The sequence below is a fragment of the Papaver somniferum genome, chromosome 11, assembly GCF_003573695.1.
Source record: "Papaver somniferum cultivar HN1 chromosome 11, ASM357369v1, whole genome shotgun sequence".
Taxonomy (NCBI): domain Eukaryota; kingdom Viridiplantae; phylum Streptophyta; class Magnoliopsida; order Ranunculales; family Papaveraceae; genus Papaver; species Papaver somniferum.
Window position 1 is genome coordinate 14,712,657 of NC_039368.1, and position 16,427 is coordinate 14,729,083.

The window sequence follows — 16,427 nt, forward strand, 5'->3', positions numbered from 1 at the left end:
CATTAACAAACGATGAATTACTCGTTATTGCCAAGGCACGTCCAAAATAAGAACCAAGACACAATTTCCCTAACCCTATTTCTTAAATAAGTAACATTTTTGATTCCAAACCTACCCATGAACTAAGATCAAAGGTTACATTTTTGTAATTAAAACACAAACAAGTAATAACTCTGGAGACAATTACCAGTACCTTTGCTAGATCAGGAACAAAACAATTTGGAATTTCTCATAGAAAAATTGATGTATGTTCTTTCTCATTGATCTTTGTTGATACCCCAAAATTGGGAGAAGGTTATAATGATAATTACACCCTTGAAATAGCAAAAGACACGCTAAAATTGAGAGATGAAGAGTACGGTAGTTGAGATTAAACAGACGCAGAATAGTGAGGAGTGTTCTTTGCCTGGTCAAGTCAGTCGCATGGAGAAAAGGGGAGTGACAGGCGCAAAATGGTGCAGGGTATTCTGTGCCGGCACATATCGATGGTGTAGGACTGGAGGGAGATGAAGGAGTGAGAGGCGCAGAATGGGATGGAGTATGCTGCTCCTGCACGAGCGAGTCACACACAGACTGAAGGAATTGGCAGGCGTAGAATTGGCTGGAGTATTCTGCCTCTGCATGAGCGAATGACACATATGGAAGTGGGTGACAAGTGCAAGGTTGGCTTGAGCGTTTTGCGCATCTGTGAGCTGGGACTGAGAAGAAGCGAAGATGAGAAGGTCAAGCGTTATATGCCTATGGCGACCCGTGTCGCTGCGTATGAGGAAGTTGTCCTGGAGAAAAAATGGAGTATTCGTTCCTTAGGTAAGAGAGTGCCGATAGCTAGAAGGTCCCCGTCGTGGATAGCCCCGATCCAAAGATGAAGACGCCTCGTAGTAACGAAAGCATCAAAGACACGTGTACGGATTCGACATATCAAAGTGATGAAGAAGTCAAGATTGTACACATGTACGACATTAGAGGATCCAAGGAGATTTAAGAATGCTATAAATACCCATCTCTGAGGATTAATAAGCCCAACCTTGGGTGTGTAATCTTAGCATTGTACTATTTTCTGGACCAAATTTATTCTCTTTCCACTTTTGTATAATCCAGAGGTTGATCCTCTTAAATTTATCCCATTTTACAATCTTCCTAAACCAACCAACAATACCAACACCATTTTCGATTTTCAGAGAAATTAACCAAAGGTTTTAGGTTATACTTTTTTTTTTTATTTTATAATTTTTTTTCCCCAAACACTAAATTGAATCTTGATCATAACCCGATTCGATTAAAACACATTAACCAATTGTAGTTAAGAAAACCATTCACATCATCTTTCTTCAGTATCCTTAAATTCAATATGTTGCTCAATAATTCTGAAGACGATGAATATAAAATGAACGGTTTTGATATTTGGGGTTTCTTTCTGTATGGATTGAAAAATGAAAAAAGAGATGAAGATGGTTTTGAGATTCGAGGTTTCTTTGTATGTGATTTCAGATAATGAGGGGAGAAGATGGTTCTGAGATTTGGGGTACCGATCAAATAAAAAAAAAGAAAAAAAAGGGTTTTTTTTTTTTTTTGAAAAGGAGGCAAACCTCATGCATTAACTTACTTCATAAGTGTTACATGACTGACTCTATTGACAATTGAGATTACAATCATTAAAACAGTTTCAAAATCTAAGCTATCACCTTCAAGACTTTGGACTTTCCACGGAGCAGATAATTCAACCATTACAACCAATTTCAAATTCAAAAACAATTAAATGGGTAAAATGTCCATGTTCAGATTGTTAGAGACAAAACCAAATAATTCAAAATTATTGCACAAGGTAAGGATGTCCGGGTCAGAAAAAGATCCATCAATTTCTCAAGGTTTTTCTTTCCTATCCATATATCTTCCTTGTATCGGTAAAAAAAATTAACGTCTCTTTTTTCATCTTCCCATAAATCTTATGCTAATATAGCATATAACGCAAAAAGATAACATGAAATCATTTTCTATTCATAATTACCGAGTATGAATAAATCAAATAGATAAATTGACGATCGTTACAAACATCTTCTCCAAGAAACTAAAAAAGACACTGGCATTACATTGTTTTCTTGAAAGTATTATATGAAGCAATTACATTACAATTAGTGGTGGTCTGGTGATAGGGCCCCGTAAGTATTGTGGGTGAAAACTTGATCCACTACTCATAAACGCGGAAATGAACCCACCAATGAGTAGTGCTGACATGCAGGCGATTTTAGGGCGATTTTTCTAGGTTTGAAATCTTCAAAAATTTGTCATGGTGGGAGGGAATCCATCTCATTCTCTACCATCCTCGTCTGTTAATCCATCTAAAACTGGTGTATGTTCTTCAAAATATCATGAGGCTAGCTTTTATTTGGAAGATTTTCCAATTCTTCAAAGGAATGGGGCCTCTTCATCTGCAAAGGGGATCTGGTGATTGGGAACTCATGTGCTAATCATCAAAACAACATTGTTTCAACTAAGAGCACTGGGATATCATAGGGATGGATGGAAATTCTATTTCTTCCTTGAATGGTGTTACAGGAGATAATTCAAACCCTAATTTTTCATCAGGAAATTCATGGGTTTTGGGTTAATACCTAACCCTAACTCTAATGAGTGGAGGTCTTTATTTCCGATGCCTCAAGTGGTTCCTATTCAGCCCATGATGAAATTCACCTCTCCATCTGAGGTTAATGGCAAACTAATTTTTGCTGCACAAGCTGGAAACTTCTTAGAAGGCATAAAACAGTGTGAAGAACTAGTTGTTCCTTTCTCTATAGGGAAGCGCTTATCATTTTTAGCTGTTCAAGTCGCAGTAAGAAAACCATGGAAGCTAATGAAGGAGTTTAGTACCAAGTTACATGGAGGTTGTGCTTTTATCTTCAAGTTTTCTGATCCTGAGGATCGTTTGAAAGTGCTTGAAAATAGTTCTTTTTACATCTCAAACCAACTATTTACTTTAAGACCTTGGTCAAATATGCTTGAAAATTCTATCTCTAACATTAAGTCAGTTCCAAATTGGGTATGTATTTATGGGGTTCCACTGCATATGTGGAACAATGATGGGTTGATCTTGATATCCAGCTATCTAGAAAAACTATTACTAGCTGATGTACTCTCAAGCATACAAGATTAGCTTATGCTAGAATATGAATAAAAATAGAGATTGAGTTTGCTTTCCCTACTATCATACCACTTCTGATAGATGAAAAAATATATATGGAGCTACCCGTGGAATACAATTGGAAACCTCTATGATGCGGCAATTGTAAGGTCTTTGGTCATGCAACTAAGAATTGTGTTAGGAAAAAGAAGACTAGATGGACAACAAAAAGATCTAGGAATATACATTTGGAACCAACCAAAGGGGATGTAAACGGGGACGAAGGAGGCAATGTTAGCGCAGGTCAGGGTACAATCACTAGTTAAGTTAGTGAATTTAATGGTCCAAATGATTTGAAGGATGGGGAGTGTAACACCCCGTGTTTTTAGCATGGGCATGCGCGAAGATGCGTCATGGAAAGAGATGAAGCTTCATCTCAAGCTTCGTTGTATGTTAAGAGGAACATTGGCGTAGATCTAATATTAATATGGCGCCAAGTAAGGCGCATTACGAGGATATATTGGCCAAGGGACAATATCACACAAGAGGGTACAATTTGTAAGATGTATTGGCCAAGAGATAGTCTCACACCAAAGGTGCTTCAGGCCAATTGGGTGGCTGGTCTAGAATAAAGTAGCGCCAAAATGGTGCATTACGCAGGTCATTGGCCTATGGACAATACCGCAACATGTCATAGCAGTCTGGGCTTGGCAATGTACAACCACCACGGCTGGACATTGGAGTGGCCTATGTGCCAAAGACGGAAATACATCCATCATAGCCCTTCACTGGACCTGGCTCAGGAAATGTTCTGCCATCATGGTCGGATATTGGAACTGGCCTGTGAGCTAGAACTGATTGAACATCCATCACGGCCGTACATTGCAGTTGTCCAGGGTGCTAATGTGCAACCATCACGAACTTGGACTTAATGAATGATTTTTGCTCCCTTAATCTATGTTATAAAAATGTATTTAAAACATATATAGGGAGGGGTAATTGGTTGAAGGTGCATATGCGGAACATGCACCAAGTAAGCTTTATAGCTTGCCGAAAGACTATAAATGATGCTTAGGCCTCATTTATAGTTGTGTAGCCTTGACAATGGAGCATATTGAGCATGGGCATTACTATGCCATGCCGCAGACCAAATAATATGCATCACTTAGATGAATTTTGAATGAACGACCTACACTGACTAGGACATTATAATTATTGCTTAGCCACGGCCTTGCAAACGAGTTGGCTTAAGCAATTGTCCCTTCGAAGATGAATTACGATCAGTGCTTGGTCCCTTTAGAGTAGGGAAGGGTACGTAGGCAGCCGCAATGAGTTGCAGCATTTCCGATCCAACACTTTGTCGTTCATATCATCTAATTTAGAGATGATTGCGGCCTCCTGGCGTCTCATATCGTATGACTCGGCAGTTCGATGCAATAGATGATTGTGGCCAAAATTTATGAGGAAGTTGCATTCTATTCCTTGAATGCTCATACTTCCTATCAAGGCGTTCGACTTAGGCATGTGCCAATGAAGCATTGGGCATGACCTCGAAAGTAAGCTACATCGATATGCAAGTTAGCGGAGCTTCAATAAGCCTAAGGAAAGTACGTCATGAGGCCTGCAAAGGCTTATGTATAAGTGCAAGGTATGCCTTATGCGTGGACAAGACTCGGAAGCCAGTGATGCATGCAAGGTGCATCAGTCATAGCCTTCATGGATTTAAACCCTTTGAAGAACGAGGGGAAGTTAGAACGGTGTGGGAGCTAAGTTAGCTGCATCATGCCCCACAAGCATGTTTGCAAGGGAAACTGAACGTGCATTTGCGTAGATTTAAAGTCTGGTAAGTAGCATCATCATGACGCATCGGGGGAGTTATGGCCTGCGCCCCCAGGTGCGCCAGGAGAAATTTTCCAGTCCGCCACAGGGAGTGTGAGACAATTGCCGAGGGTCAAGATCAGCACAAGGACACAACTTTTGTTAGTGGAAAGGTTATGTCCACAAGAATCAATGGAGGTAACAACATTGAGGAGCATGTGGATCGAGGTAATGGAAGTCCAGACAATACCCATTTGGATGCATTGAATGTAACTGTTAGTTAGCATGTGAGAGTTGTTGAAATATCATCTACGGATGCAGGGAATGAGTTAATTGAACCATGTGTTACTGTAGTGGATATGAGTTCTAATGAGGGAAAGAAGGTTGTTTTAGTTTCATCTCCAGGTGAATGGACTGAAGTCCGAGCGAAGAAGAAAACCATCTGCAAGCAAGGATCTCCTAAAAAGAACCCCTTTATGGTGTACAGTGACTTAACAACAGAAAGCAGGTTTCCTATTAATAGAACCAAGGAGTCTGCAATAAAGAAGACTATTGTATCAAGTGCATCATTAGTGGCAGGAATTAGGGAAAATGGGGTAATCGCCATTCCTTCTAACTGAATAGGGATAGAGCATTAACAATGGAATCTAGTCCCTCTAATTTGAATGGAAATAATTATTTAGTAAAGAGCATGTTAAAAAGAGTTACAGTTGAAGACTATTCTGAGGATGAAGATTTTTCTAATAGTGATTCTGCAAAAAGAACCAGTTACCTTTCTCGCGAAGAAATGCCCTTAAAAGCACTCGGAGACAACTTGTAAGACTGAAAATGGAGAGTCTGGATCAGAATTGTAACGAAATATTGGGAAGAGGTCTTAGAACCCAAACTAAAAAGTCTTAATAAGTAGGGTTTTTTTTTTGTGGTTGCTGCCTGTCAGCTTGTCTTGCTGTAGACTTCTTAGTCTCACAACTGTGTACCGCTTAGGCGCCTCTCATCTTGTTTCATTTTTCCTTTTTAATAAAAAGTTACCCTTTTAAGTCAAATAAATAAATAAAATGAAATTGAGTCTCGTGTTTTCAATTATAGATGGTAAAACATGTACTTAGCGAAAACCCGCTTCCCTTCGCATAAAAAAACATATCATTGGGGAGTTTACATCAAAGGGATTTGGTTGGATCTTAAAATGCTAAATTAAAAACGTTACATTCTAATTCCGCTGATCTATATTGTTTAGCCGCCTCCTAATTATATAAAATTATAAATTACGTAAAATGGGTTATTTGTCCAAATATTTTTAAAACATGGTTCTAATGGACGAGTAAAAATTAATATGGGTGAAATGGACACCAAAAAAATAGCAAAGATGAATTGGGTTTATCCTGGCTTAAACTTAAAAAATAGCGAGGATAAAACTGGCTGCATCCTGATGTAAATTAAAAATAAGAAAAAGTATTTGAAAATGGGAAGGATGAAACTGTTTAAATCCTGGCTATTTTTACATTTTTGTCCATTTAAACAGTATCAAAATCTAAATGTCATTTTTACCCAGAAATTATTGATTTTGGTCTTTTTAACCAATTTTGTGTATCAATTATGGATTTAGTTCATACTAAAGCGGGTGTAAGCATCATCGATTACAATTTTGATGATTACAACTTAGATGCAATGTATATACGCTCACAGAGTATTTAACTATTCCATCCTTTTGTCTATAGTGTTTAGCAAGTTCAAGAAAAAACACTAATTTGTCATCAATCGGACATTAACAAGTTTGATACGTGCGTTTCATATTACAAATCTTCAACGATGTGTCACGAATCAAAATACGTCGATCGACAATCAAGGGATAGCCATTGATTTGGTCGCCCTGGATTGAAAGAAATGAAATTTGTTTTGAATCCGGATTTGTAAATGTCATTGACCAACATCAAATCGAACAAAAGTCGCGTAATCATTTTTTTTATACATGGTTAAAATTTTCAAGCAATCAAGCCTGTCTTGAACTATGAACAAAGTCTGAACTGTAAATGCTTAAATTTTGCAGAATTGACTAATTTTAGCAGCACTTTTTGGATTCTAGGACTTCAGATATCACCTTTGTAATTAAAATTGGAGGCATAAAAGCCTTTCTCTTTTTTTCCCCTCAGTGAAAAAGGGAAAATCTGTTTCAGTAGTGTATAGCTAACATGTCATGGAGGTGCATATGTGGGTTGCAGCGTACTACCTAATTTAAGTTATTTAACAGATGAATGCGTTGGTTGATGAAAACTAGCTGAAGTTTCATCTCAGCATGGGTTGGTTAGAGGGGTGATAGATGTAAGAGAAAGTAGATTGACCAAAAGGGTCAGTCTAGAGTCGACCTAGACCACTTGAAGAACTACATTGAGCCTTTACTGTTTTTAGTAGCCTTTACTGATTTGAAACATACCAAAAGTTAATACCTATGTAAGAAGTAGAACACAAGAAACAAACAAAACGATCCATATAAAAGAAGAACAAAAAGGCCTTTCGAAGATGAGAAAAGGGATGACAAGAGGAAACATAAAACACCGGTTTTATTAACTTCAATAGAAAATCATACGCATTAATCCTAATTATTTTCGGGGCTTGCCTGATCATCTAATAATATATATGAATGTGCGGACTATTACTAATAGTTGTAAACTATTAAAATTTACATGTCCCATTCTCCTATTCCAATACCAAGAATTTTCATCAATAGTAGAGTTGTAACATCTCTCTATTTGATGTTGAATTTGTAATGGAAACAATCTATTCTTAGTCATTTGCACTCTAGAAATCAACCCTTTTCTTTTATCCCTAATTGTGCAAACTCCATTGTAAATGTTCGTAGAGAACCCTTTTTCTGAAAGTTGACCCATACATAAAAGATTTTGATGCAGATTTGGCACATATAATACATCCATTATGTAAGATTGTGTACCATTCTTGAGTCTTATTCCTATCATTCCTTTCCCTATAGCTGGAACTGTTGAGTTATTTTCAAATTTTACAATCGATCTCACAGACTCATCAAGATTCACAAATAAGTCTTTCTTCCCAGTCATACGATTACTGCAACCTGTGACCAAGTACCATTGTTCTTGTGGTTGTTCATCTGTTGAATAACAAGCTAACAAGAGAGTTTCTTGTTATTCATCTAGTTCTTCTGCAATATTTGCTTTATTATCCTGATTCCCAGCTCGATATCCTCCATCTTTGTTGTTGTGAACTACAGTTTTGTTGTTGTATGCTCCACCATTATTATTGTAACCTCCATCTTTGTTGTTGTAACTTCCATTATTGTTGTTATAGTTTCCTATATTGTTGTTGTATCCTCCAGCTCTGTTGTTGTAATTTCCACCATTATTGTTGTATCCTCCAGTTTTATTGCTGTTGTAATAAACATCTTTCCGTGGTTCAGGACATTCACTTTGAAAGTGACCAATTTGTTAACAATTATAGCAGCGGACTTTAGATCTATCAACAAATTTTCTTCCTTTATTATCTTGAAATCTTCTTGAATTTGCTTCATTGTTCCAGTTTATCTGACTTTGTAAAGCTTCCTCAACTGGTTTCACAGCTGTCTTCTCTAATATTCTTTGCTTATAAGCTTGCAAAGAACCTAACACATCATCAATGCTCAAATCAGATATTGTGTTACACTCTTCAATTGCTGTAACTTTGGATTAAAATTTTTCTGGCAAACTACGCAATATTCTCTCTATAATTGCAGTGTCTTTTTATAGTATCTCCATTAGCCTTCATCTCATTAACAAGACTTAATGCTCTTGAGAAAAAAATATGCTATCAACTCAGTTGAGTCCATATGTAACAACTCAAACTTTCTTTTTAGGGTTTGTAATCTTACTTTCTTCACCTTATCAGAACCTTTGTAATAGCTTGTTAAAGAGTCCCATGCTTTCTTAACTTCTTTGATATATACAACCCTATTCATGATAGATTCATGAATTCCTTGATGAAGGATATAAATAGCTTTCGAATTCTTTTTCCTATTTTCTGTTAAAGTAGTTTGCTCAGCTGTAGTAAATTCATCTCCTGCTGCTGGTTCTACATACCCTGTATTAATGATATCCCATACCTCTTGATATGAGAATATATTTTCCATCTGTATTCTCCAATACTCGAATTTTTTTCCTTCAAAAACTGGAACCTTGATTGAATTCTACCAGATGTTGATATCTGATATACAAAGACTTATGAAAGAAACGTATCAAGAGAGAGTTTTAAACAACTCATACGATTAACAATTCTGGTGTACATTGTTTCATGGCTTTACAACCTATTTATACTTCCCAATAGCACCGAGAGTTCTAAATAAAGAAAAACTTAAACATATCTAAACAAACTTAAATTCTTAAATAAAGCAAACTTCTAGAAAAACTCAACTTGAAACGCACGTATTTCCTAAACAAAATAACTTATAGAATCTTCAAAAACTTAACTGCCAAGCATCAACGTAGGGCTTCAAATAATAATCTTAGACTGACTTATTTTTAAAACCTGTGTGCATATAATCTTCACACTACTTCTGTGCATATAATCTTCGCATCTGATTCAAATCATAGTATTGGTTAGACATGATTTCTAACAGTGTTGTTTAATTACACTATGGATGGTAGAACATTACTTGGCCAAAAACCGCTCCCCTCCAAATAAAAACACATATCATCAGTTGGGCAGTTTACATCAAAGGGATTTGGTCGGATCTTAAAATGCTAAATTAAAACTTTAAATTCTAATGCGGCTGATCTATACTGTTTAGCCGCCTCCTAATTATATAAGATTATCAATTATGGATTTAGTTCATACTAAAGCGGGTGTATGCCACAAGGTCTTCGATGACAATTTTGATGATTAGAACTTAGATGCAATGTATATACGCTCACATAGTATTTAACTATTGCAATGTTTTGTCTATAGTGTTTAGCAAGTTCAAGAAAAAACACTAATTTGTCATGAATCGGTTGTATCACATTAACAATACGTTTCATATTACAAATTTTCAACCATGTGTCACTAATCAAAACAGGTCGATCGACAATTAAGGGATAGCTTGGTCGCCACGGATTGAAAGAAATGAAATTGTCATTATGAAGCCGGATTTGTAAATGTCATTGACAAACATGAAATCGAACAAAAGTCGTGTAATCATTTTTTTTCTGTACATGGTTAAAATGTTCAAGCAATCAAGCCTGTCTTAAACTGTGAACAAAGTCTGAACTGTAAATGCTTAAATTTTGCAGAATTTGAAGACTAATGACTAAATTTTAGCAGCACTTTGCGGATTCTACGACTTCAGATATCACCTTTGTAGTTTGTAATTAAACTTGTTATAGAAGCCTTTCTCTTTCTTTCCCCCCTCAGTGAGCAAGCGAAAATCTATTTTGGTAGTTTATATAGCTAACATGTCAATGAATATGTCATGGAGGTGCATATATGATTCTGGTTGCAGCGTAATACCTAATTTAAGTTATTTAACAGATGTATGCATTGGTTAATGAAAACTAGCTGAAGTTCCATCTCACCATGAAAGTTGATTGACCAAAACTACTAAAGGGTCAGCCTAGAGTTCTAGACCACTTTAAGAACTACATTGAGCCTTTACAGTTTTTAGTAGCCTTTACTGATTTGAACTTTAAAGATTTAAAACATATCAAAAGTTGATAACTACTGTAAGCAAGACGATCCACAAAAGAAGCACAAAAAGGCCTTTCGAAGACGAGAAAAGGGATGACAAGAAGAGACATAAAACACCGATTTTATTGACTTCAATAGAAAATCATACACATTAATCCTAATTATTTTCGGTGCTTCTTGATCATCTAATACCCACATATATGAATGTACAGACTGTTACTAATAATTGTATATTTGACTTGACTAATACTTGTTTAACATTTGCACATGTCGCTTAGTTAGTTAGAATAGAGATGTTTTATAAATAGGTATGGCAATTAGACATAATTCACAGCAAGCACTAAAACCAAATAGATTCACTATTGAATTAGTTCATCACTTCTCAAGTCTTATTGATCATGGCTTACTCTTCTTCATCTTCTTCTTGGCCATTCTTTTTCTTTCTTCTAGTATCATCGCTGTGCATGTTTGGCATGAACATTAGTACAACAACTGCTCAGTTATCTCCAAGTTTCTATTCGAGCAGTTGCCCTAATGTTCTCTTTACCATCCAAAATGCAGTACTGACTGCAATTTCAAATGAACCCAGAATGGGAGCTTCTTTATTGCGTCTACATTTTCATGACTGTTTCGTTAATGCAAGTCTCATATCTCCATCTCTTAATATTTAAATTTCCAAACGTAATTTCCATAAGATGGTGATGCATTTTAGGCTTTTTAGCTAGTTAGCTCAAGTATGTGCATGTTCCCTTCATGCACTGAATTTCGAAACACCCAGCAAAAGCTGAGATTTTTTGCACGTATGGTGCCTTAATAGAATATATCTGACACAATTATTGCGTATGTGTAAAACTACAGGGCTGTGATGCATCTATTCTATTGGATGACACATCGAGTTTCACAGGAGAAAAGACAGCATTTCCAAATGCAAATTCAGTGAGAGGATATGATATTATTGACACCATAAAAGCTCAAGTGGAGGCACTCTGCCCTAAAATTGTTTCTTGTGCTGACATCCTTGCTGTTGCAGCTCGTGATTCTGTTGCCGCTGTAAGACAATCTTTCATTACATAACTCACCCTCCTTTCTCCTGATTAATCTCTAGACATTAGTTACAAAATACAGCCATTTTACATTTTTTTCTGTTCCAGTTGGGTGGGCGTCCATGGATTGTACAATTAGGAAGAAGAGATGCCAAGACTGCGAGTAAGAATGATGCAAATACCAACCTACCTCCTGCTACTCTTAGTCTCAGCGGTTTGATTACTTCCTTCTCCAACAAAGGTTTTACTACCAAAGAAATGGTTATTCTCTCTGGTAAGTTAATTTGTCACTAACTACAACAACAAAAAACTTGGTTATATATGCCTCTCAAGGAACAATTCAGATAAGGTTGATTAGAACAATTCAGATGTTGATACTCATGCGTATAAAAGAAAAAGAAAAAAAAACATGTTTATTCTCAAATTTTCTATTAAAGAGAACGTCAGCAACATTATTTTACCTCCTTTCATACGCATCAAATTATATATTAATTGACCATACGTACTCTTAACTAATTTTCTTTTCTTTATTAGGATCTCATTCTATTGGCCAAGCAAGATGCACAACTTTTCGAAGTCGAATCCACAATGAAACCAACATAGATGCACCTTTTGCTACATTACGGAAGACTAGTTGTCCTACATCTGGAAATGACAATAATCTTGCCCCACTTGACGCAACCCCATTACTTTTCGATAACACATATTATAAGAATTTGGTAAGCAAGAAAGGACTTCTTCATTCAGACCAAGAACTCTTCAATGGTGGTTCAACTGATGCTCAAGTCACAGCTTACAGTAATGACAACCCTACATTCTTGACTGATTTTGCTGTTGCCATGGTGAAGATGGGTAATCTTAGCCCTCTAACAGGTAGTAATGGCGAGATTAGAACCAATTGCAGGAAACTCAATTAAGGATTTTTGTAGTTCTGATAAGTAATTCTGTATCATTTATCATCAAAATAAAGAGGAACTGTATTCTCTTAGTCTCATTGTAAGTTCAATGGATCATAAATAAGATGATTTAAACTTCAGATTTCGTGTTTAATAGATCATGTGCCATTAAGGCTACATAAATGGTTGTCCTCGTACAAGATAAATTTACGCCCTTGCTTATATATAACCAACCAGAAAAAGGATCCACAAAGCTTATGTGGTTCACTAAAGAGACATCCTTAATTGCTTTCGTGACTTCACCACGAGCTTACCAACACCTTGACATTGGATATCACGAGATCCCCGTTTGAGCTTAAATTCTATCCATACAAACTCGTCCATATTATTGTTGCTGGAGTAGCTTTTCGAGTTATAAAATCGTTCGGTATCTATATAACGACTTCAGTCCAAGAGGTAACAGGGATACATATACTTTAAGAAGTTGCAGACTTCATCCCTAATTCACCAAATGATTCCCCAAAATCCATCTCTCCTTTGTTACTCTGAACCTACATACTGTGATAGTGTGATCTGAATTCTATATCGTGAGTCGTGACGTAAATATCAGCTATTCCGATGAAACATCAGGAGTGACCCAAAAGTAGTTGATCAAGTGGCCCCTAATTTGCTTCTTGACCGCACCTATGTTAAATATGCATCAATGCATATGTTACCCAGAATGTGTCTCCTGACCAAAACCCAATACACAGTCGCCCAGATATGCATTAGAGACTTGGAGCGTTTACTTTGGAATAACATCCTGACCCGACAAATCTGCTATCGTTTGGAAAAAAAAAATTTCGCAGCTAATCAAATAGTAAGAGAAGGTGAAATTGGAGATCAGTTTGACGGGAACTCTATCTGCAACAATTTGCGGACGACAACTAACCAGATAATTGTGGAAGGCAAAGATCTTCCAAAGAATAAACATGGCCTCCATTTTCTTCACGGCCGACAATCCCAAATGGAAACTTAGTTAAGTAGTAAATAAATACGGCGGATTTGTATGACTAATTGCTAGTACAATTTTATTTAACTACGCTGGGAAACATCAAATGTGGATCAGGTGCATGTATCAGAAGGCCGGCTGTTTGTCCTATATGACTCCTATAGCGTTTATTTCAGCGTTTCGACGAAAAACATTCGGTGTTTATAATTTTGTCATGTACTGACAGTTTGTGAAAAAAACGTCAAAAGGTAGGGATTCTAGGGAATTGTGAGAAGTCAAAGGGCCAAGCAATATATTTGATTAACTAACGAGGGCTATACGCAGTATCTGAAATTAATTACTTATGTTTGAAAAACTTCACCGGACAGTTAGACGAAAACGTATCCATCACCAAAAAGCTGTAAATGTCACATAAAAGAACATCGAGTGTAAACATAGCAGACATAGTATGGGTAGGATGGCGTGTAGGATCACAACATACTTAGGTAGTTCAATCATATGCATGACTAGGAAAATGTACGCGGTAAAACAATTGCATGAAGCCTATTGCCACTTTAAGAGACAAACAAGCCAGATATTCTAATAAGTTGTTATGATTATGATATACGTTGCTTCGGTTATAAAGTAAAATGTTGAGGATTTTCACCAACCAACAACGGCTTCTTTTGATTACACTTTAAGAAACACATTTGAAGTACACCTTTTTAGCCTTTTGGTAAGTTTCACTGACATATTAGGACTTAAACAGTTAGACTTAGTTCCTTTAAATTCATGTTGAAGAAAAAAGGTAAGTTTCAGAGTACGTAAAATAGAGAAATCATTGCTTAAGTGAGAAAGAGCTAGAGATGGAGGCGAGATGAGACATAGGACACCGATATTTTTGACTTCCGCGAATTCCATGCATATATGGCCAAGATGTACACGGTCATCAGACGTATATAGGCTTACCTGCTCTCGTATGAAATGCGATTTGCTGATTAAACAAATTAAACTACATAATTTGACTTTGATTATACTTATATATTTAAATACTACAACTTATTTGAAAGTAGCTGTGGCATTGCTGAAGTTCTATAAATAAGAATCAATTAGGCATAAGCTAACACATCAAATTACTAGTTCTTCTATATTCATTCAGATAGAATTAATAACCAGCTAATTCATCATCTCTCAAGTCTTTTCAATCATGGCTTCTTACTCTTCATATTCTTCTTGGCCATTCTTTTTCTTTGTTCTAGTATCATCATTGTGCATGTTTGGCATGAATATTAGCATAACATCTGCACAGTTATCTTCCACTTTTTATGCGACTAGTTGCCCTAACCTCCTCCCTACCATCCAAGCTGCAGTAGTAAATGCAGTTTCAAACGAGGCCAGAATGGGAGCTTCTCTATTACGTCTTCATTTTCATGACTGCTTTGTTAATGCAAGTGAACGATGAATACTAGTAATTTCAATAGCTAGTTAGCATCTGCTTACATATATATGGTACTAATTGCATAAACTCGTAATTGTTGCTTGAATCTGATTACAGGGTTGTGATGCTTCCATTCTGTTGGATGATACATCAAGCTTCACTGGAGAAAAGACAGCAGGACCAAATGCAAATTCTGTGAGAGGGTTTAATGTCATTGACACCATAAAAACTCAAGTTGAGGCAATCTGCCCTAAAACTGTTTCTTGCGCTGACATTCTTGCCGTTGCAGCTCGAGATTCTGTTGCTGCCGTAAGCCATTTATATTTATTATTAATCATTTGTCTCTTTTTATTTTGACTTAGATATTTGTAATTTTCATTTAAATAACTACATAAGCATGCAAGAGTGTATGTAAGATAACTAAGTAATTCAGAATATGTACTTGTTTTCAGTTGGGTGGGCGTCCATGGGTTGTACAATTAGGAAGAAGAGATGCTAAAACTGCAAGTATGAGTGATGCTAATACCAACCTCCCCGATGCCACACTTGGTCTTAGTGGCTTGATTACTTCTTCTCCACCAAAGGTTTTACTACCAAAGAAATGGTGATTCTCTCTGGTAAGTGCGTAAAACTACAGCAACAATTTTTTTTTTCTTTTTTTTTTATATATATGTCGCTCAAAGAGCGGTTTAAGATGAGGCCGATTCAAACAGTTCGCATGATTATATTCTAATTTTCTATAACAACAATGTCAACACCATTATTAGCTGATTTGGCATTCACGAGATTATATATAAACTGACCATTACGTACTCTTACTAATTTTCTTTTCCTTTATTTTTATTCTTCTTGAATTCTTTTTTTTCTTTTTTTTGAAATTTTTATTCTTCTTTATTAGGATCTCACTCTATTGGTCAAGTTAGATGCACAACTTTTCGAAGTCGAATCCACAATGAAACGAACATAGATGCACCTTTCGCTACATCTTTGAAGACTAGTTGTCCAACATCAGGAAATGATAATAATCTTTCCCCACTCGACGCAACCCCAATAATTTTCGATAACACTAATTACAAGAATTTAGTTAGCAAGAAAGGACTTCTTCATTCGGATCAAGAACTTTTCAATAGTGGATCTACAGATGCTCAAGTGACAACTTACAGCAATGACAACCCGACATTCTTGACTGATTTTGCTGTTGCCGTGGTAAAGATGGGAAATCTTAGCCCTTTAACGGGTAGCAATGGAGAAATCAGAACTAATTGCAGGAAACTCAATTAAATATGGTTTTAGTTCTGATAATTATGTATCCCGTTATCATCAAAATGAAGAGCAACTGTATTATGTTCGTGTTGTTGGATGATGCGACATAGATAATATAAGATAGTTTTGTGTTTAAGTAGTATAGCGAACTTTAATAGATTTTGGTGGACTGGAAAAGAAAAATACATAGGTTATTTTGTTTTTGGTACCAGGTTTTGTTCAG

The 16,427-nt window shown here is 36.3% G+C and overlaps 1 protein-coding gene and 1 pseudogene across 1 annotated transcript; both read left to right on the top strand.

Annotated features, from left to right (window-relative positions):
- Positions 1–10,944: 10,944 nt before the first annotated feature.
- LOC113323102 (cationic peroxidase 1-like) lies at positions 10,945–12,628 on the top strand. Its single transcript, XM_026571362.1, has 4 exons — positions 10,945–11,232; positions 11,453–11,644; positions 11,746–11,911; positions 12,172–12,628. Exons 1-4 carry the CDS (start codon positions 10,993–10,995, stop codon positions 12,552–12,554), a joined length of 981 nt encoding a protein of 326 aa, XP_026427147.1. The 5' UTR covers positions 10,945–10,992; the 3' UTR covers positions 12,555–12,628.
- A 2,019-nt stretch (positions 12,629–14,647) lies between these two features.
- On the top strand, positions 14,648–16,395 carry LOC113323173 (annotated as a pseudogene).
- The last annotated feature ends 32 nt before the right edge of the window (positions 16,396–16,427 follow it).